Here is a 23,630-nt window from a genome sequence, read left to right on the forward strand (position 1 = left end):
AGAGATGAGGAGATGGAGGGAGATGGAGAGAGATGGAGAGCGATGGAGAGCGATGGAGAGAGATGGAGAGATGGAGAGGATGGAGGGAGATGGAGAGAGATGGAGAGATGGAGAGCGATGGAGAGAGATGGAGAGAGATGGAGAGAGATGGAAAAAGATGGGGAGAGATGGAGGGAGATGGAGAGGATGGAAAAAGATTGAGAGATGGGAGAGATTGGGGGAGATGGAGAGAGATGGGGAGAGATGGAGAGAGATGGAGAGAGATAGAGAGAGATGGAAAAATGGAGAGAGATGGAGGGAGATGGAGAGAGATGGAGAGAGATGGAGGGAGATGGAGAGAGATGGAGAGCGATGGAGAGCGATGGAGAGAGATGGAGAGAGATGGAGAAAGATGGAAAAAGATGGAGAGATGGGGAGATGGAGGGAGATGGAGAGAGATGGAGGGAGATGGAGAGAGATGGGGAGAGATGGAGGGAGATGGAGAGAGATGGGGAGAGATGGAGAGAGATGGAGGGAGATGGAGAGAGATGGGGAGAGATGGGGAGAGATGGAGGGAGATGGAGAGAGATGGAAAAAGATGGAGAGAGATGGGGAGAGATGGAGGGAGATGGAGAGAGATGGGGAGATGGAGAGAGATGGAGGGAGATGGAGAGAGATGGAAAAAGATGGAGAGATGGAGTGGATGGGGAGATGGAGAGAGAAGGAGAGATGGGGAGATGGAGAGAGATGGAGGGAGATGAGAGAGATGGAGAGCGATGGAGAGAGATGGAGAGAGATGGAGAGAGATGGAGAGAGATGGAAAAAGATGGGGAGAGATGGAGGAGATGGAGAGATGGAAAAGATTGAGAGAGATGGGGAGAGATTGGGGGAGATGGAGAGAGATGGGGAGAGATGGAGAGAGATGGAGGGAGATAGAGAGATGGAGAGAGAGATGGAGGGAGATGGAGAGAGATGGAGAGAGATGGAGAGATGGAGAGAGATGGAGAGCGATGGAGAGCGATGAGAGATGGAGAGAGATGGAGAAAGATGGAAAAGATAGAGATGGGAGATGGAGGGAGATGGAGGGAGGTGGAGGGAGATGGAGGGAGATGGGGAGATGAGGAGATGAGAGAGATGGAAGATGGAGAGAGAGGAGGAGATGGAGAGATGGAAAAGATGGAAGATGGGAGAGATGGAGGAGATGGAGAGAGATGGAAAAGATGAGAGATGGGAGAGATGGAGGGAGATGGAGAGAGATGGGAGAGATGGAGGTAGATGAGGGAGATGGAGAGATATGGAAAAGATGGAGAGAGATGGAGTGAGATGGAGACGATGAGAGAGATGGAGAGAGATCAGAAGATGGTGAGAGATGGAAGAGATGGAGAGATATGGAGATAGATGGAGAGCGATGGAGAGAGATGAAAGAGATCAAAAAGATGAAGAGAGACGGAGAGAGACGGTGAGATGGGGAGTTGGAGAGAGATGGAAAGAAGAGATGGAGAGAGATGGAGAGATATGGGAGAGATGGAGAGAGACGGAGAGAGATGGAAAGAGATGGAGAGCGATGGAGAGTGATGGAGAGAGATGGGGAGAGATGGAGAGAGATGGAAAAAGATGGGGAGAGATGAAAGAGATCAAGAAAGATGAAGAGAGACGGAGAGAGATGGAGAGAGATGGAGAGATGGAGAGAGATGGAGAGAGATGGAGAGAGATGGAGAGATGGAGAGACGGAGAGATGGAAAGAGATGGAGAGCGATGGAGAGTGATGGAGAGAGATGGGGAGAGATGGAGAGAGATGGAAAAAGATGGGGAGAGATGAAAGAGATCAAGAAAGATGAAGAGAACGGAGAGGGACGGTGAGATGGGGAGAGTTGGAGAGAGATGGAAAAAGATGGAGAGAGATGGAGAGAGATGGAGAGAGAGAGATGGAGAGAGAGGGAGAGATGGAGAGTGAGGGAGATGGAGAGTGATGGAGAGAGATGGGGAGAGATGGAGAGAGATGGAAAAAGATGGGGAGAGATGGAGGGAGATGGAGAGAGATGGAAAAAGATGGAGAGAGATGGGGAGAGATGGGGGGAGATGGAGAGAGATGGGGAGAGATGGGGAGAGATGGAGAGAGATGGAGAGAGATGGAGAGAGAGCAGAGAGATGGAGTGAGATGGTGAGAGAGAGAGATGGAGAGAGATGGAGAGAGATGGAGAGAGATGGAGAGAGATGGAGAGCGATGGAGAGAGATGAAAGAGATCAAGAAAGATGAAGAGAGACGGAGAGGGACGGTGAGATGGGGAGAGTTGGAGAGAGATGGAAAGATGGAGAGAGATGGAGAGAGATGGTGAGAGATGGAGAGAGATGGAGAGATGGGGAGAGATGGGGAGAGATGGAGAGAGGTGGAGTGAGATGGGGAGATGGAAAGAGGTGGAGAGAGATGGAGAGAGAGATGGAGTGATGGGGAGAGAGGGAGAGTGACGGGGAGAGATGGAGAGAGGTGGAGTGAGATGGGGAGAGATGGAGAGAGATGGAGTGAGATGGAGTGAGATGGGGAGAGTTGGAGAGAGATGGAGAGAGATGGAGAGAGATGGAGAGAGATGGAGAGAGATGGAGAGAGATGGGGAGAGATGGAGAGAGATGGGGAGAGATGGAGAGAGATGGAGAGAGATGGAGAGAGATGGAAAGAGGTGGAGAGAGATGGAGTGAGATGGGGAGAGATGGAGAGAGTTGGAGAGAGATGGAGAGAGATGGAGAGAGATGGAGTGAGAAGGCGAGAGATGGGGAGAGATGGGGAGAGAGGGGGAGAGATGGAGAGAGATGGAGAGAGATGGAGAGAGATGGGGAGAGATGGAGAGAGACGGAGAGAGATGGAGAGAGATGGGGAGAGATGGAGTGAGATGGAGTGAGATGGAGAGAAATGGAGAGACAGAGAGAGACAGAGTGAGATGGGGAGAGATGGGGAGAGTCAGAGAGAGATAGAAGGTGATGGAGTGAATCGGAGAGAGATGGAGAGAGATGGAGAGAGAGGGAGAGAGATGGGGAGAGATGGAGAGAGATGGAGAAGATGGAGAGAGATGGAGAGAGATGGGAGAGATGGAGAGGTGAGTGAGATGGGAGAGATGGAGAGAGATGGAGAGAGGTGGAGTGAGATGGAGTGAGATGGGGAGAGATGGAGAGAGTCAGAGAGAGATGGAGAGATGGGGGAGATGGGGAGAGATGGAGTGAGATGGAGTGAGATGGGGAGAGATGGAGAGAGATGGAGAGAGATGGAGTGAGATGGAGAGAGATGGAGAGAGATGGAGTGAGATGGAAAGAGATGGAAATAGGTGGAAAGAGATGAAGTGAGATGGGCGAGATGGAGAGTCAGAGAGAGATGGAGAGTATGGGGGAGATGGGGAGAGATGGAGCGAGATGGAGAGAGATGGGGAGAGATGGAGAGAGGTGGAGTGAGATGGAGAGAGATGGAGAGAGATGGAGAGAGATGGAGTGGGATGGGGAGAGATGGGGAGAGATGGAGAGCGATGGAGAGCGATGGAGAGAGATGGGGAGAGATGGAGTGAGATGGGAGAGATGGAGAGAGATGGGGAGAGATGGAGTGAGATGGGGAGAGATGGAGAGAGAAGAAGTGAGATGGGGCAAGATGGAAGAGTCAGAGAGAGATGGAGAGATATGGGGGGAGATGGGGAGAGATGGAGAGAGATGGAGAGAGTGAGAGGGATGGGGAGAGATGGAGTGAGATGGGGAGAGATGGAGAGATGAAGAGAGAGATGGGGCAGAGATGAGGAGTCAGAGAGAGATGGAGATATGGGGGGAGATGGAGAGATGGAGCGAGATGGAGAGAGATGGGGAGAGATGAGAGAGGTGGAGTGAGATGGAGAGAGATGGAGAGAGATGGAGAGAGATGGAGTGGGATGGGGAGAGATGGGAGAGATGGAGAAAAATGAACAGAGATGGAGAGAGATGGGGAGAGGAGAGAGATGGGAAGAGATGGAGAGAGATGGAGTGAGCTGGGAGAGATGAGAGATGGGGAAATGAGAGGGGGAGAGAGATGGGGAGAGCTAGAGAGATGGAGAGAGACGGGGAGAGATGGAGAGATGGAGTGAGATGGGGAGAGATGGAGAGATGGGGAGAGATGGAGAGTGGAGTGAGATGGGGAGAGATGGGGAGAGATGGAGAAAGATGAACAGAGATGGAGAGAGATGGGGAGAGATGGGGAGAGATGGAGAGAGATGGGGAGAGATGGAGAGAGATGGGGAGAGATGGAGAGAGGGGAGAGAGATGGGGAGAGGGCTAGAGAGATGGAGAGAGACGGGGAGAGATGGAGAGAGATGGAGTGAGATGGGGAGAGATGGAGAGAGATGGGGAGAGATGGAGAGAGATGGAGAGAGATGGAGTGAGATGGGGAGAGATGGGGAGAGATGGGGAGAGATGGAGGATGGGGAGAGATGGAGTGAGATGGGAGAGATGAGAGAGATGAAGTGAGATGGGGCAAGATGGAGAGTCAGAGAGAGATGAGAGATATGGGGGAGATGGGGAGAGATGGAGCGAGATGGAGTGAGATGAGAGATGGAGAGAGATGGAGTGAGATGGGGAGAGATGGGGAGAGATGAGTGAGATGGAGAAGATGGAGAGAGATGGAGTGAGAGGAAGAGTGGAGAGAGATGGGGAGAGATGGAGAGAGATGGAGAGAGATGGAGAGAGATGGAGAGAGATGGGAGAGATGGAGAAAGATGAACAGAGATGGAGTGAGAGAGATGGAAAGGTTTACGTTGCAATTCAGGGATTGAGCTTAGGGAACTGGAGGCACACAGCCAATGGCGGAGCGATTAAAACTGGGCAAGAGGCCACAATTGTAGGAGTTAGGAGGTTCTGAGGTCGGAGGACACTACGAGATAGGGGGGGGGGTGAGGACCATGAGGGATTTGAAAAATGGATGTGAATGATTTGTGGAGAGTGGGAAATGGTGAGGAAATCACGAGGATCCTTTAAGATAGACCGACACGTGAACGGTGAGGTACAGAGTACGCTCTCATTATGATAATGAAGTTAACCAATAGAACTTTGAATCGTAGAGTACCTCCTGAGGAAATTGGACAAACTGAAGCACCTGAAAGAACTGACGATTGATGTCGGAGCCCAATCTTCACGGAGTATCATTGACCAAATCCCCGAGAGCTTCACCAACCTGAAGAACCTTGAAAAACTCATTCTGTCGGGAATCAACTTAGTGCAAGATTCTCCAAGATTAGGTAACTCCCGTCGCTGCCCCCCCCCCCCCCCTCGGAATGCTAAGCCGGCTAAATCCAACTCTTTCATGGACAGTTCAGCCAGATTCTAGCCCTTAATGTTCTCGGAGGTATGAGGCATGGGGGTGTTGGGCCGACAGGAGAGACCAGCATTTGTTGCCCATCCCTAATTGCCCTCGAACCGAGTGGCTGATTAGGCCATTTCGGAGGCGCAATTATTGTGGATTGGCGTCACGCACGAGCAAAATTCCTTTCAGTATTGAATAAAGTGGATTTAATTAATTATAGGTGCATCACAGAATCGCAGAAATACACATAGCAGAACAGGCCCTTCGGCCCATCGAATCTGCACCGACACATGAAAAACGCCTGACCTGCCCACCTCATCCCATTGGCCAGCACTTGGCCAATAGCCATGAATGTGGCTCATCCAGGTACTTTCTAAAGGCTGTGAGGCAAGCCGTCTCTACCACCCTCCCAGGCAGCGCGTTCCAGACCGTCACCACCCTCTGGGTAAAAACATTTTTCCTCAAATCCTCCCTAAATCTCCCACCCCTCACCTTGAACTTATGCCCCCCTCGTAACTGACCCTTCAACTAAGGGGAACAGCTGCTCCCTATCCACCCTGTCCGTGCCCCTCAACCTTGTCCACCTCGATCAGGTCGCCCCTCAGTCTCTGCTCCAGAGAAAACAACGCAAGCCCATCCAACCTCTCTCCATAACTGAGACGTTCCATCCCAGGGAACATCCTGGTGAATCCCCTCTGCACCCCCTCCAGCGCAATCACATCCTTCCTATAATGTGGCGACGAGAACTACACCCAGTGCTCCAGCTGTGGCCTCACCAAAGTTCGATACAACTCCAACATGACCTTTTGTAATCTGTGCCGTGATTGATAAAGGCGAGTGTCCCATTTGCCTTTTTCACCCACCCCATTAACCTACCCTTCTGCCTTCAGAGATCTCTGGACAAACACTCCCAAGGTCCCTTTGTTCCTCAGAACTTCCCAGTGTCAGGCCTTTCATTGAATACTTTCCTGGTCACATTACTCCTTCTCAAGTGGATCACCTCACACTTTTCAGGGTGAAATTCCATCTGCCACTGTTCTGCCCATTTGACTATCCCGTCTATATCTTCCTTTAACCCAAGACACTCGACCTCACTATTAACCACCCGGCCAATCTTTGTGTCAACCGCAAACTTACTGATCCTACCCCCCACATAGTCATCAATGTCGTTTATATAGGCGACAAACAATCGGGGACCCAGCACAGATCCCTGTGGTCGGCCACTGGACACGGGGCTTCCAGTCACTAAAGCAGCCGGTCCGTCATCTCCGACAGCTAAGCCACCTCAGATTGAACCAATTGGATTTTTATGCCATTAATAGTTTCACTGTTGTCATGTGAGAGTACCTTTAAGAAATGGGTGTTTAAGAATGTACCTTTAAGAAATGGGTGTTTATCAGGGATGTCAGAGAGTGGGTGGAGCTCGGCTGTCTGTCAGCTTTTTACTTTTGTTTTAGGCTGTTTGCTGCAGGGGGTGTTTTAGTTTTGTTTTCAGAGCTGGATTGCTGCAGTCACAGCCAGAAGGTGTATGGATCTTGCTCTGTAATCTAACACTGTAAATCGATCCTTTGTGATTTAAAACTAATAACTGCTCTCAGTAGTGACTTTAACCTGATGTGCTTCTGTTAAAATTTCTTTTTTAAGTCTTACGGATGTTAAAAGGGAAGCTTAAAGGATTACTTAGTGTTGTATTCTTGGGGGTTCTATTTGAATTGATGGTTGCTAAGATGTTCACTGTATGTTTTAAAGAGGTTAACCTGAGTTTATAGAATAACATTGTTTTGCTTTAACAAAGCAAATTTGCCGATTTCTGTCATCGCATGAAGCAAAAGACAAGTTTTGATGCGGAGCCATGTTTGTTTTTGGAAAAACAGAACTTGATCGAATACGATGCGGGTTTGGGTGGAGTGGAAATGTTAATGGTTGAGGTGAAGTTCAAGGTGAAAAGGCTGAGTAGTTTTGAATGTACGATCAACAGCTTTGGCAATCGTGGTTCTGGTTTGACGCTGCGCGTTTTTCAGAATTATTGCCAAGCCATTGGTTGTGGCGGAGACCACCAGTGTGAAGGCGGGGTTCCCGCCTTGTTCCCAGGCAGTTATATCATCGGCGGGGTCTTGTGAATCTCCTTCAATTCCTTTGTCTTCAGCTCACGTGTAAAATGTTTCACTTTCCAGCTCACTTCCTCAGGAGCTGCCCCGCACTCCGAACATTCCGTCTGAAGTGCGGCAGAGTCCCAGAGTTTGAGGAACTCACCAGGCGTTAACCGCGTGTTCCAGACTGGAGGAGCTGGTCCTGAGTGATTTTCACCTGTCACCGTCGAAACCCGCGCCTTTGGTCAGTTACGCAGAAAACAAGTCGCGATCGACGCTCTTTCTCCTCTCCTCTTTGGCTCTTCCTTCTCTTCCTCTTCCGCTTTCCGTCTGTTCCCTCCAGGGTCTAATTTTGGAGAGGGTCAGAATCAGACGCTGGGACACCTTGCAATTTTTGCGTCGTCTGTCTCCACCTGTGGGTCCAAACAGTGTTTGTGGGCAGCAGTCGAGGAGTCACAATGATTACCCAGTTTTTAACACAATCTCACAAATACACTCTCACACACACGAACACACACACACAACACACACAAACTCACTCTCGCACACACAAACACACACACAAATACACTCTCACACACACACACACACAACACACACACAAACTCACTTCACACACACAAACACACACAAAATACACTTTCACACACACACAATACACTCTCACGCACACACCCACACACACAAATACACTCACACACAAACACACACACAAACACACACTCACAAACACACACACAACACACCACCCAAACACACACAAATACACACACACACAAACACACACACACACAAACTCACTTTCACACACAAACACACACACAAATACACTCACACACACAAAACACACCAAACTCACTCTCACACACACAAACACACACACAAATACACTTTCACACACACAAATACACTCTCACGCACACACACACAAATACACACACACACACAAACACACACACAACTCACTTTCACACACACAACACACACACAAAATACACTTTCACACACACACAAATACACTCTCACGCACACACACACACACAAATACACTCACACAAACACACACACACACACACTCACAACACACACACAACACACACACACACACACACACACAATACACTCACACACAAACACACACACAAACTCACTTTCACACACACAACTCACTTTCTCACACAACACACACACACAAATACACTCACACACACAAAACACACACAACTCACTCTCACACACACAACGCACACACAAAATACACTTTCACACACACAATACACTCTCACGCACACACACACACAAATACACACCACACAAACACACACAAACTCACTTCACACACACAACACACACACAAAATACACTTTCACACACACAAATACACTCTCACGCGCACACACACACACAAATACACTCACACACAAACACACAAATACACACACTCACAACACACACACAAACACACAACACAAACCACACCACACACACAAATACTCACACACACACAAACACACACACAAATACACTCACACACACAAATACACTCACACACACACACCCACACACAATACCTCACACACACAAACACACACAAATCGCTCACACACACACAACAGACACACACTCAGTCACACACACAACACACATACAAATACACTCACACACACACATTCACACAAACACTCTCACACACAAACACACTCTCACACACACAAATACACTCACACAACAAACCACACACAAACTCACTCACACACACCCACATACACAAAATACACTTTCACACACACACACACACCCAAATACACTCTCACACATCGACACACACAGAAATACGCTCTCACACACACAAACACACACAAATACACTCTCACACACAAATACCCACACAAACGCACAAACAAACACACATACAATACACTCACAAACACAAACACACACACAAATACACTAACACACACACACACACATACACAAACACACACACAAATACACACTCACACACACACACAATACACTCTCACACACAAACCACATACAAATACACTCTCACACACACAAACGCACACACACAAACACAAAGACAAGTGCACTCGCACACACAACACACACATAAATACACTCTCACAGAGATGCACAAATACACTCTCTCATACAAAACTAATTCTCACACACAGAGGCACACCCACAAATAACTCTCACACATACACACACAGAAACACACTCTCACACACAAACACACACACAAATACACTCACACACAAACACACACACACACAATACACTCTCACACACAAATGCACACAAATACACTCTCACACCCACACACACACACAAATGCACTCGCTCACACAAACACACACACAAATGCACTCGCACACACAACACACACGTAAATACACACACACACACACACAAATACACTCTCCCACACAGACGCACAAATACACTCTCTCATACAAAAACTAATTCTCACACACACAGGCACGCACACAAATACACTCTCACACACACACAAATACACCCACACACACAAATACACTCATACACACAAACACACACCCAAATACACTCTCACACATCGACACACACAGAAATACGCTCTCACACACACAAACACACACAAATACACTCTCACACACACAAATACACACACAAACGCACAGACAACACACGTACAAATACCTCACAAACACAAACACACACACAAATACACTCACACACACAAGCAGACACACAATACACTCACAGACACACAAATACACTAACACACACACCTTCACACAAATACACCCTCACACACACACCATACAAATACACTCTCACACACTCAAATGCACACACACCAACACACAGACAATGCACTCGTACACACAAACACACACATAAATACACTCTCTCACACAGATGCACAAATACACTCTCTCATACAAAAAATTCTCACACACAGAGGCACACACACAAATACACTCTCACACATAGACAGGACACACAAATACACTCTCACACCCACAAACACACACACAAATGCACTCGCACACACAAACACACACACAAATGCACTCGCACACAACACAAACACACACGTAAATACACACACACACACACAAATACACTCTCCCACACAGACGCACAAATACACTCTCTCATACAAAAATTAATTCTCACACACACAGGCACGCACACAAATACACTCTCACACATAGACACACACACAAATACACTCACACACACAAACACACACACAAATACACTCTCACACATCGACACACACAGAAATACGCTCTCATCACACACAAACACGCACAATACACTCTCCCACACACAAATACACAGAAATACGCTCTGACACACACAAACACGCACAAATACACTCTCACACACACAAATACACTCTCACACACACAAACACACACAAATACGCTCTCCACACAACAAATAAACAAACAAATCACTCTCACACACACATATACACACTCAAATACACTCTCACACACACAAATACACACACAGTTACACTCTCACACACAAACACACACAAATACACTCTCTCACACACAAACACACACAAATACACTCTCACACACAAACACACACACACATACACACACTCACACACACAAACACACACAAATACACTCTCACACACACAAACACACACACATACAAACTCACTCTCTCACACACACACAAATAATTCTCACACACACAAACACACACACAAATACACTCTCACACACACAAACACACACACACAAATACACTCTCACACACACACACAAATACACTCTCACACACACACACAAATACACTCACACACACAAACGCACATAAATACACTCTCACACACACAAACACACACACATACAAACTCACTCTCTCACACACACACAAATAATTCTCACACACACAAACACACACACAAATACACTCTCACACACACAAACACACACACACAAATACACTCTCACACACACACACAAATACACTCTCACACACACACACAAATACACTCACACACACATGCACAATTACACTCTTTCTCACACCCAAACACACGCAAATACACTTTCTCACATACTCACAATACACTCTCACTCACAGACGCGCACACAAAATACATTCTCTCACATAGACACACTCACACAAATACACTCTCACACAGATACACAAATACTCTTACACACACAGACAAACATAATACACTCTCTCACACGCAAACATAAATACACTCTCTCACATGTAAACATAAATACACTTTCACACAGCCGAACACACAAGTACACTCTTTGACACACAGACACATGCCCAAATACACTCTCTCGCACCACAAACACACACACAAATACACTCTCTCACCAAACATTTAAACCAGAATTACGCGGACATAAATAGACAGTAATGCACACACAAAATACACACACACACAAGTCAAACCACGTAGAGAAACCAAATGCTCACACATGCACACCGACACACAAAATTGGCAAAAGCGCGCACACAAATGACACACGCATGCAAAGATACAGGCAATACGCAACAGAAATACATGCATATAATGCACCTTCGCCATAGATGTAAATACATACAAGCCTAAATACAAACAGCGTATTCTATGTTATGCTTGTGGATTTAATTTGCTCACTGAGCTTGTCCGAACCTCATCCGACAATTCGGGAATTCTCCCTCGAAAATGTGGAAAAGACAGTTTCTCACCGAACCATTCCAGTGGTCTGTGCGTTAACCCTGACCGCCACCCCCCCCCCCCCACCTCCTGAGAAGCCCGTCGGGAAACTCAAACTGTGTTTGTTTGCGTTCTTCCAGCGGCTTCGCTCAGCCAGCTCCAGAACCTCAAAATACTGGATATTCCGGACCACGGATTTTCCCCGCCCGGAGGAAATCGGAGGCTTTCGGGATTTGGGTTTTCAGTCCTTGCTCGCTGCTCTGTGCGCCCGCAGTCAGGGAATTGAGGGAAATGTTCCGGTGGGAACGCTGCCGGAGCGGGGGGAGGGGGGGGGGGGGTCCATGCCGGCCCTTAAGTCCCGCTCGAACGTCCTCCCAACTTCTTCCCCCTCAAACTCTTCGTCGTCAAATCCATTCCCGTCTCCCTCAGCCTCCCCCCTCACGGTCTCCCACATTTTTTCCCCTCAGCCACTCCCGGTGGGAGACCAGTCCCCCCCCCCCCCACCCCCCCCTGCCGCACCCCCACCCCCCCCCCCCCCCGGGTAAAGGCGGTTCCCCCTCAGCACCATCTTTTCAAGGGGCATTGGGATGGGCAATAAGTTACTGAGCCAGCGACGTCCAACACACCCGCGGTAGAATTTATACTTCCCCGTTCCGCTCCTCATGGTCGGAATCTCAGAATCCCTCCAGTGTAGAAGGAGGCATTCGCCCTTCGGGTCTGCACCGCCCCCTCCGAAAGAGCAACCCTGCCTCGGCCCTCTACCCCCCCCCACCCCCGCCCTTTACCCATCACCCTGCAACCCCAATTATGGACCACTAAGAGGCATTTATCACGGGCCAATCCACCCTAACCTGCACATCTTTGGACTGCGGGAGGAAACTGGAGCACCCGGAGGAAAACCCACGCACACACGGGGAGAACGTGCAAACTGCAGTCACCCAAGCTCGGAATCCAACCCGGGTTCATGATGGCTGTGAGGCAGCAGTGCTAACCAATGTGCCACCGTGCCGCCTCTTTGGGAAAGATTCGCAGAAGAAGCGAAGGTTTGACTGAGGGGAGTTTTTCTTGTTAGTTCCTTCATGGGCCCTGAGCACCCCCATCTCCAATTGCCCCATCTCCAATTGTCCCTCTCCAATTGTCCCATCTCCAATTGCCCCATCTCCAATTGTCCCATCTCCAATTGCCCCATCTCCAATGGCCCCATCTCCAATTGACCCATCTCCAATTGTCCCATCTCCAATTGCCCCATCCCCAATTGTTCCCATCCCCAATTGCCCCATCTCCAATTGCCCCATCTCCAATTGCCCCATCTCCAATTGCCCCATCTCCAATTGTCCCATCTCCATTGTCCCATCTCCAATTGCCCCATCTCCAATTTCCCCCATCCCCAATTGCCCCATCTCCAATTGTCCCATCTCCAATTGCCCCATCCCCAATTGTCCATCTCCAATTGTCCCATCTCCAATTGCCCCATCCCAAATTGCCCCATCTCCAATTGCTCCCCCATCTCCAATTGTCCCATCTCCTATTGTCCCATCTCCAATTGTCCCATCCCTAATTGCCCCATCCCAAATTGCCCCATCTCCAATTGCCCCCATCTCCAATTGCCCCATCTCCAATTGTCCCATCCCCAATTGTCCCATCTCCAATTGCCCCATCTCCAATTGTCCCATCCCAATTGCCCCATCCCTAATTGCCCCTCCCAATTGCCCCATCTCCAATTGTCCCTCTCCAATTGTCCTATCTCCAATTGCCCCATCTCCAATTGCCCCATCCCCAATTGCCCCATCTCCAATTGCCCCATCCCCAATTGTCCCATCTCCAATTGTCCCCTCGATCTAAGAGGCTTGCCGAGGGCCATTTCAGGGGCAGGTGTGACTCGACGCCCTTTGCATTGCTGTGGGTCGGGAGCCACGTGTCGGCCAGGCAGAGTGATGACGACCCGTTTCCCGTCAAGCCCCTGAGAATTCTCACCGCCCCGTGAGAATTAATTTAACTGAGGACTGCCCTGGGTGGGATTCGAACCCAAGTCCCCAGAGCTTTAACCTCTGGATTACTCGTCCGGGTGACATGGCCGACACATGAAGGGTAAATCACATCGCAGAAGGTTCAACTGAAAAGAACTGGGAATGAGACGTCAATAAAGTAATGGTGGCATGTGGCACAGTGGTTAGCACTGCTGCCTCATGGTGCTGAGGACCCGGGTTCGAAATCCCGGCTCTGGGTCACTGTCCGTGTGGAGTTTGCACATTCTCCCCGTGTCTGCGTGGGTTTCCGCCCCCACAACCCCAAGATGTGCGGGTTAGGTGGATTGGCCATGCTAAATTGCCCGTAGGTAGTCCCTAAAAAAGTAAGGTTGGGGGGGGTGGGTGTTGGGTTACGGGTATAGGTGTGGATACACTGGTGATTTGAGTAGGGTGATCATTGCTCGGCACAACATCGAGGAGCTGAAGGGCCTGTTCTGTGCTGTACTGTTCTATGTTCTATGTTCTATGCGCAGGCGAGGCGGATTGGCCATGCTAAACTGCCCCTAATTGGAAAAAAGAATTGATCATTAAAAAAACAGTCAATAAAGTCGAGGCGGAGGTGGAGGGCGCATTTTGGGACATCACGCAGTGAAAAGCAGAACTCGGGAGAATGAGGTATTGGTTATTGGGTGGAGGCTCCTAACCCTGTTTCCAATCTTCTCCCCTCAGCTCATGTGCTTGGCTCTCTTGGGAAGCTGGAAGAGTTGCACCTCTGCAAGGGTGTGGCGCCCCCTTGACTCACACAGCTGGCAGAACTGCAGAGCCTACAGGGTCCTCACCATCAACAATGACCTGGACGACCGGAGGCCTGCTGAAATGGGTGAGTCGGAACGCCAGGGCCTGGAAAGCCAGCAATCCTGGGGAGGCCTCGCCTGACAGAATTGTACGCGAGCACGTGAGGCGGGGGGGGGGGGGGGGTCTCCACTGAGGGAGGTAGGGGATCAGGGGAGAGGGTTTAGGAAGGGAATTCCAGTGCTTGGGGGGACAGCTGAAGGCGTGGCCGGCAATGGCGGAGCGATGGGAATCTTCGCCAAGCCAGTCGATAGTATTGGAGGGATCTTGGAGGGTAGGGGGCCTGGAAGAGATGACATGAGATCAGGAGATGGGGGTTAGACCCTGAAGGGGTCTGGAAGGAAGGATGTGAATTCTAAAATGAAGGGTGTTGCCGTATCTGAAGTCAGCGAGCGCAGGGGCCGAAGAGACGGGTACATCCTTTACTTGTTGATTGAATTGATGTACAAACCTCCTGCTGCACTGCTCCGTAACGTATTCGAGATTTCTTAAAGTTCGAATCCCGCCTTGTCATTCACGAGCTACTTTCCTCTCCCCCTCCCCCCGACCAGCGCAAGTGGCCAAAAGCGGCACCTCCCGAGGCTCCAGACTCTGAACCTGGGCTTGAACGAAGAGCTCAGCGACCTGGGCTGGAGGGACTTCTTCCTGACCTTGGACAACTGCGAACGAGCTGAGGGAGCTTCACCTTTCCCGCATTTACACGAACCAGCTAAAGCCCCAGCCCGACACCTTCAAAGCCTTTGTGCGGTGCGTCTCCCGGCTCCCTGCCTTAGTCACAATCCACATGCTGAGCTGGATGTTGGACGACATGGATTTCAACATGTTCAACGCCATGAAGGAGAATCACCCTCAGTCCCGACGTATGCGTCTGCTGTGGCAGTGGACGCTCCCGTTCACCCCCATCGTACAGGCTGATGGGTAAAATAGATGGTGGGGCGCTAAAGGATCCAATGGCGTGGGTGTCGGCCCCGTTGCTAGGTTGATGGGAGTTTTGTTTGCTCGGCATTCTGGGTGAACGGTTAAAACCAGTTTAATTTATAATCATAACCTTTAGTGTCGCAAGTCGGCTTACTTTAACACTGCAATGAAGTTACTGTGAAAATCTCCTCGTCGCCACATTCCGTTCGGGTACACGGAGGGAGAATTCAGAGTCCAAATTACCTGGGACCCTGGCGCTGTGAAGCACAGTGGTTAGCACGGTTGTTTCACAGCTCCAGGGTCCCAGGTTCGATTCCCGGCTTGGGTCACTGTCTGTGCGGAGTCTGCACGTCCTCCCCTGTGTGCGTTGGTTTCCTCGGGTGCTCCGGTTCCTCCCACAGTCCAAAGACGTGCGGGTTAGGGTGGATTGGCCGTGCTAAATTGCCCGTAGTGTCCAAAACGGTTGGATGGGGTTACCGGGTTACGGGGATGGGGGGGGGGAGTGTGAGCTTAAATGGGGTGCCCTTTCCAAGGGCTGGTGCAGACTCGATGGGGCCAAATGGAGTCCTTCTGCACTGTAAATTCTATGATTAACGTCACAATGTGACACAGGGCACCAGAGGAGGCTATTCAGCCCCTCAGACCTGTGCTAGCTCCTCACTGGCCTCTCAACCCCCCGCTCTTCCATTACTCCAGAAAAGTGTGTCCCTTCAAGAATTCACCCTGCTCCCCGAGTGAATATTTTTAATTAGTTTGTGGGATGTGGGCGTCGCTAGCCGGGCCCAGTATTCCTTATCCATCCCTAATTGCCCCTTGAGAGGGTGGTGAGTGAGCCGCTGCAGTCTGTGTGGTGTAGGTACACCCACTGTGCTGTTAGGGAGGGAGTTCCAGGATTTTGGCCCCAGCGACAGTGAAGGAAACGGCCGATATATTTCCCCAAGTCAGGGTGGGGAGTGACTGGGAGGGGAACCTCCAGGTGGCGGGGTTCCCAGGTATCTGCTGCTCTTGTCCTTCTAGATGTAGAGGCCGTGGGTTTGGAAGGTGCTGCCTAAGGAGCCTTGGTGAGTTGCTGCGGGGCATCTGGAGACGGTACACACGGCCTGCCACTGTGCGTCGGTGGGGGGAGGGAGTGAATGTTTGCGGATGGGGAGCAATCAAGCAGGGTTGTTTTGTCCTGGATGGTGTTGAGCTTCTTGAGTGTTGTTGGGAGCTGCGTTCATCCAGGCAAGTGGAGAGTATTCCATCACACTCCTGCGCATACGGTGCTTTTAAAAACTGCAGGAAAAACAGTGCGGGCTGAAGATCAAAGGCTGCAATCTACAAGCTCACCGTGAAGAAGGCATGCTGGGAACCATCATCTGAAGCAGAAGACTCTTTCTCTTTCACTTACATTTCTCCCCCTTTTTCCACCCCTCTGTTTTTGTCTGCCTGGCGTGCGTGTGTGTGTGTAGAGCGTGAGGAGGCAAGTTAAAGTAGGTGTTAGATACTTCCCTAATACTTAACCAACTGCATCTGCTGCGTATTTCATCTTTATGGGCCAGCACGGTAGCACAGTGGTTAGCACTGTTGGCTTCACAGCTCCAGGGTCCCAGGTTCGATTCCCAGCTTGGGTCACTGTCTGCACGTTCTCCCATGTCTGCGTGGATTCCCTCCGGGTGCTCCGGTTTCCTCCCACAGTCCAAAGATGTGCAGGTTAGGTGGATTGGCCATGATAAATTGCCCTTAGTGTCCAAAATTGCCCTTAGTGTACAAAAAAAAGGTTAGGAGGGGTTACTGGGTTACGGGGATAGGGTGGAAGTGAGGGCTAAAGTGGGTGGGTGGCAGACTCGATGGGCCGAATGGCCTCTATCTGCACTGTAGGTTCTACGTTTATTCTTGGTGTAAATAAACAGAAATTGTGTTTACCACTACAAACCTGGTGGGTGTGATATTGGGCTGTCAAGGGTCAAAGACTTAGGGGTAATTTTTACACGAATTATTGGTTGATTCACTTGTGTTGTGTTGCTTTTTATTACCGACTGTAAATATGGCCGTCAGCGAGGTTGTTCCTTCTTTCCTTTGATATCGATATTATCAGAGTCGCCAGGTATCAAATATACCACCACAAGGTTCAACCGGATATCGATCAAAGAGCCAAACACCAGTTAGTAGTTCAATGGTACTTTATTTACATACAAGATTAATTCATGCAACATAAACACTACTAGTTAAACTACACCTATCGACTATGACAACCTGTACTTAACTTCAGGCACCCGGCTTAGGTCAGACGAAACAGTGCCTTTGTGGAATCTGGATCTGCTGGGTCTGAGAAGTAACTGCTGCTCAGCTGGGCTCATCCGTCTGGTAGCGGGGGTTGAACTTGGACTTGCTTTTCTGGTGGTGCGTAGTTGGAGGTGATGTTGCTGGAGCGCCAGGTCCAAGAGAGATTGAACACATGACAGTGTCTCTCTTTTGGGGAGTCTCGCGCTCTTTTGGGCGCTCCTTCGGTTTGGACCCCCTTAATTGGGTAGTTCCTGATCACGGTGTTTGATTTGAACCAATAGAGGGGCGGGTGCCTTGATGGCTGGGCATGCCCTAAGCGGTCATTGACCCTGTTGTTTGGGCTTCCTGAATACATGGAGTGGCACCGAAATGTCTGGGATTGTATCGGTACTCGAGTATCAGTCCTTTGTCTAGCGGAGAGGGCCATCAAAATGCTAATGGGTTGGGGGTTTCGATACCGTCTGGATTCCTCGCTCACAAATATACATCCAGGCCCCGAGCCTGCCTGAATCTCGCATTGTCCATTTTTCGCCATGATGCTTTGCGACCTTACCCTGTTCTGGTTGTAAGTGGCCGTCCCCAGATGGCTACAGTTGTGACTCCGGGGCGAGTGGGGCGTGAATTGACCGCGCTCTAGCCCAGGGTGTCACAACAAGAGATTGTTGACGTTTTTGATTGTCTCGGGGGGTTCATCTACCGAACATCGCCTGCGGATTCTCCGGGCAGCCCCACCCCCCCCACCACAGTGCCGTTCCCTACTCCCATCGCTTGTCAGTGACGCCTCCCACTGGAGCCACCCTGGGCTGGCGGCAGGCCCGGCAGGGTGAGGGGGCGTTGCCCCCGGGAACAGGGAATCACCCATCACTTTGTTTCGACAAAGGCAGGAATCTCTCAGAATGGAAAACAGTTTCCGTCAGATTTCTCCCAGCGCAACTTGCGACGCTTTTCAGGGTGAAAGTTTCAGATCACAATCCCAACTTGAATCTTGAAAGAATTTAAACCGCCGAATTCTCTGTTCCATTCGCCTAGTTTAACACCAGGACAGGTACAGCACGGGGTTAGATACAGAGTAAAGCTCCCTCTACACTGGTCCCCATCAACACTTCCAGGACAGGTACAGCACGGGGTTAGATACAGAGTAAAGCTCCCTCACACTTGTCCCCATCAAACACTCCAGGACAGGTACAGCACCGGGTTAGATACAGAGTAAAGCTCCCTCTACTCTGTCCCCATCAAACACTCCCAGGACAGGTACAGCACGGGGTTAGATACAGAGTAAAGCTCCCTCTACACTGTCCCCATCAAACACTCCCAGGACAGGTACAGCACGGGGTTAGATACAGAGTAAAGCTCCCTCTACACTGTCCCCATCAAACACTCCAAGGACAGGTACAGCGCAGGGTTAGATACAGAGTAAAGCTCCCACTACACTGTCCCCATCAAACACTCCCAGGACAGGTACAGCACGGGTTATATACAGAGTAAACTCCCTCTACTCTGTCCACATCAAACACTCCCAGGACAGGTACAACACGGGGTAGATACAGAGTAAAGCTCCCTCTACACTGTCCCCAACAAACACTCCCAGGGCAGGTACAGCACGGGGTTAGATACAGAGTAAAGCTCGCTCTACACTACCCATCAAACACTCCCAGGACAGGTACAGCACAGGGTTAGATACAGAGTAAATCTCCCTCCACACTGTCCCCATTAAACACTCCCAGGACAGGTACAGCACGGGGTTAGATACAGAGTAAAGCTCCCTCTACACTGTCCCCATCAAACACTCCCAGGACAGGTACAGCACGGGATTAGATACAGAGTAATGCTCCCTCTACTCTGTCCCCATCCAAACACTCCCAGGACAGGTACAACACGGGGTTAGATACAGAGTAAAGCTCCCTCTACACTGTCACCATCAAACACTCCCAGGACAGGTACAGCACGGGGTAGATACAGAGTAAATCTCCCTCTACACTGTCCCCATCAAACACTCCCAGGACAGGTACAGCACAGGGTTAGATACAGAGTAAATCTCCCTCTACCACTGTCCCATCAAAACTCCCAGGACAGGTACAGCACGGGGTTAGATACAGAGTAAATCTCCCTCTACACTGTCCCCATCAAACACTCCCAGGACAGGTACAGCATGGGGTTAGATACAGAGTAAAGCTCCCTCTACACTGTCCCCATCAAACACTCCCAGGACAGGTACAGCATGGGGTTAGATACAGAGTAAAGCTCCCTACACTGTCCCCATCAAACACTCCCGGGGCAGTATCTGTACCAGCAGGGGATAGATACAGAGTAAAGCTCCTCTACACTCCCAGGGCAGGTACAGCACGGGTTAGATACAGAGTAAAGCTCCCTCTACACTGTCCCCATCAAACACTCCCAGGACAGGAACAGAACACAGATACAGAGAGAGTGAAGGACACACACACGCTGGACACATACATAGATCCAGGGAACCGCAGACACACACAGATAGTCCCAAGACACACACCAAAACATGTACATATTAATAAGGACACACACACCTATCTTCAGTCACCTTCCTCTGCTGGATCCTCTCTGTATCACAGTCTCACCCTCAGCAATCTCCCTCTGCTGAACTCTCTCTGTATCACAGTCTCACCCTCAGTAATCTCCCTCTGTGGACTCTCTCCGTATCACAGTCTCACCCTCAGCAATCTCCCTCTGTGGACTCTCTCTGTATCACAGACTCACCCTCAGCAATCTCCCTCTGTGGACTCTCTCTGTATCACAGTCTCATCCTCAGTAATCTCCCTCTGCTGGACTCTCTCTGTATCACAGTCTCATCCTCAGCAATCTCCCTCTGTGGACTCTCTCTGTATCTCCGTCTCACCCTCAGTAATCTCCCTCTGCTGGACTCTCTCTGTATCACCATCTCACCCTCAGCAATCTCCCTCTGCTGGACTCTCTCTGTATCACAGTCTCACCCTCAGCAATCTCCCTCTGCTGGATCCCCTCTGTATCACAGTCTCACCCTCAGCAATCTCCCTCTGCTGGACTCTCTCTGTATCACAGTCTCACCCTCAGAAATCTCCCTCTGCTGGACTCTGTATCACAGTCTCACCCTCAGCAATCTCCCTCTGCTGGACTCTGTATCACAGTCATCCTCAGTAATCTCCCTCTGCTGGACTCTGTATCACAGTCTCACCCTCAGCAATCTCCCTCTGCTGGACTCTGTCTCACAGTCTCACCCTCAGCAATCTCCCTCTGTGGAATCTCTCTGTATCACAGTCTCACCCTCAGCAATCTCCCTCTGCTGGACTCTGTATCACAGTCTCACCCTCAGTAATCTCCCTCTGCTGGACTCTGTATCACAGTCTCACCTCAGCAATCTCCCTCTGTGGAATCTCTCTGTATCACAGTCTCACCCTCAGTAATCTCCCTCTGCTGGACTCTCTCTGTATCACAATCACATCCTCAGCAATCTCCCTCTGTGGACTCTCTCTTTATCGCCATCTCCCTCTGCTGGACGCTCTCCGTATCACAGTCTCACCCTCAGCAAGCACCCTCTGCTGGACTCTCTCTGTATCACAATCACATCCTCAGCAATCTACCTCTGTGAACTCTCTCTGCATGACACACTCTACTCTCAGCAATCTCCCTCTGCTGGACGCTCTCTGTATCACCATCTCATCCTCAGCAATCTCCCTCTGCTGAACTCTCTCTGTATCACAGTCTCACCCTCAGTAATCTCCCTCTGTGGACTCTCTCCGTATCACAGTCTCACCTCAGCAATCTCCCTCTGTGGACTCTCTCTGTATCTCCGTCTCACCCTCAGCAATCTCCCTCTGCTGGACTCTCTCTGTATCACAGTCTCACCCTCAGCAATCTCCCTCTGTGGACTCTCTCTGTATCACAGTCTCACCCTCAGCAATCTCCCTCTGTGGAATCTCTCTGTATCACAGTCTAATCCTCATCAATCTCCCTCTGTGGACTCTCTCTGTATCACAGTCTCACCCTCAGCAATCTCCCTCTGCTGGACTCTGTCTGTATCACAATCTCACCCTCAGCAATCTCCCTCTGCTGGACTCTCTCTGTATCACAGTCTCACCCTCAGCAATCTCCCTCAGTGGAATCTCTCTGTATCACAGTCTAATCCTCATCAATCTCCCTCTGTGGACTCTCTCTGTATCACAGTCTCACCCTCAGCAATCTCCCTCTGCTGGACTCTCTCTGTATCACAATCACATCCTCAGCAATCTCCCTCTGTGGACTCTCTCTGCATGACACACTTTACTCTCAGCAATCTCCCTCTGCTGGACTCTCTCTGTATCACAGTCTCACCCTCAACAATCTCCCTCTGTGGAATCTCTCTGTATCACAGTCTCACCCTCAGCAATCTCCCTCTGCTGGACTCTCTCTGTATCACAGTCTCATCCTCAGCAATCTCCCTCTGCTGGACTCTCTCTGTATCACAGTCTCACCCTCAGTAATCTCCCTCTGCTGCTCTCTCTGTATCACAGTCTCACCCTCAGCAATCTCCCTCTGCTGGATCCTCTCTGTATCACAATCTCATCCTCAGCAATCTCCATCTACTCGCTCTCTCTGTATCACAGTCTCACCCTCAGCAATCTCCCTCTGCTGGACCTCTCTGTATCACAGTCTCACCCTCAGCAATCTCCCTCTGCTGGATCCTCTCTGTATCACAGTCTCATCCTCAGCAATCTCCATCTACTCGCCTCTCTCTGTATCACAGTCCCATCCACGGCAATCTCCCTCTGCTGAACTCTATCGCGCACCATTAGTTTTAAACGCATGAAAATTTTTCCTTAAGCTTTTCAGATGCTCGGAAATATTGAGCACAACTTCACCGGATCACAGACCAGAGCTGGAAGGTGGAATTATGCAGAATAGCTCTTTCTTAGAACACAAGAATTAGGAGTCGGCAATTTAACCTCTCGAGTCTGACTAACCGTTCAATTCGATCATGGCTGATCTCATTCTGGCCTTAACTCCACCGTCCTGCCCGATCTCCATCACCCTTCAACCCATTACTAATTGAGGGGCAGCATGGTAGCATTGTGGATAGCACAATCGCTTCACAGCTCCAGGGTCTCAGGTTCGATTCCGGCTTGGGTCACTGTCTGTGCGGAGTCTGCACATCCTCCCCGTGTGTGCGTGGGTTTCCTCCGGGTGCTCCGGTTTCCTCCCACAGTCCAAAGATGTGCAGGTTAGGGTGGATTGGCCGTGATAAATTGCCCTTAGTGTCCAAAATTGCACTTAGTGTTGGGTGGGGTTACTGGGTTATGGGGATAGAGTGGAGTTGTTGACCTTGGGTAGGGTGCTCTTTCCAAGAGCCGGTGCAGACTCGATGGGCTGAATGGCCTCCTTCTGCACTGTAAATTCTATGAAATCTATGAAATATCTGCCCACCTCCTCCTGAAATTTACTCACTGTCCCAGCATGCATTGCACTCTGGGGTAGCGAATTCCACAGATTGACAAACCTTTGGGAGAAGTAGGTGGATTCTCCGGTCCAGCGCCGCCATAGTCCGGGGAAGTGCCAATCCACAGGCGGGGGAGGGGGGGGAGCATTCC

The 23,630-nt window shown here is 50.0% G+C and overlaps 1 protein-coding gene across 1 annotated transcript in view; it reads left to right on the forward strand.

Annotated features, from left to right (window-relative positions):
- The window catches only part of LOC119958320 (baculoviral IAP repeat-containing protein 1-like), a 29,916-nt gene extending 13,937 nt beyond the window's left edge, over window positions 1-15,979 (forward strand). The window contains 4 exon segments of the mRNA XM_038786759.1: window positions 5,040-5,216; window positions 12,196-12,328; window positions 15,426-15,543; window positions 15,545-15,979. Of these exon segments, the coding sequence (XP_038642687.1) occupies window positions 5,040-5,216; window positions 12,196-12,328; window positions 15,426-15,543; window positions 15,545-15,796 (680 nt within the window). The 3' untranslated portion in view covers window positions 15,797-15,979.
- Window positions 15,980-23,630: the final 7,651 nt, after the last annotated feature.

This window comes from Scyliorhinus canicula, chromosome 29, assembly GCF_902713615.1.
Source record: "Scyliorhinus canicula chromosome 29, sScyCan1.1, whole genome shotgun sequence".
NCBI classification, from domain to species: domain Eukaryota; kingdom Metazoa; phylum Chordata; class Chondrichthyes; order Carcharhiniformes; family Scyliorhinidae; genus Scyliorhinus; species Scyliorhinus canicula.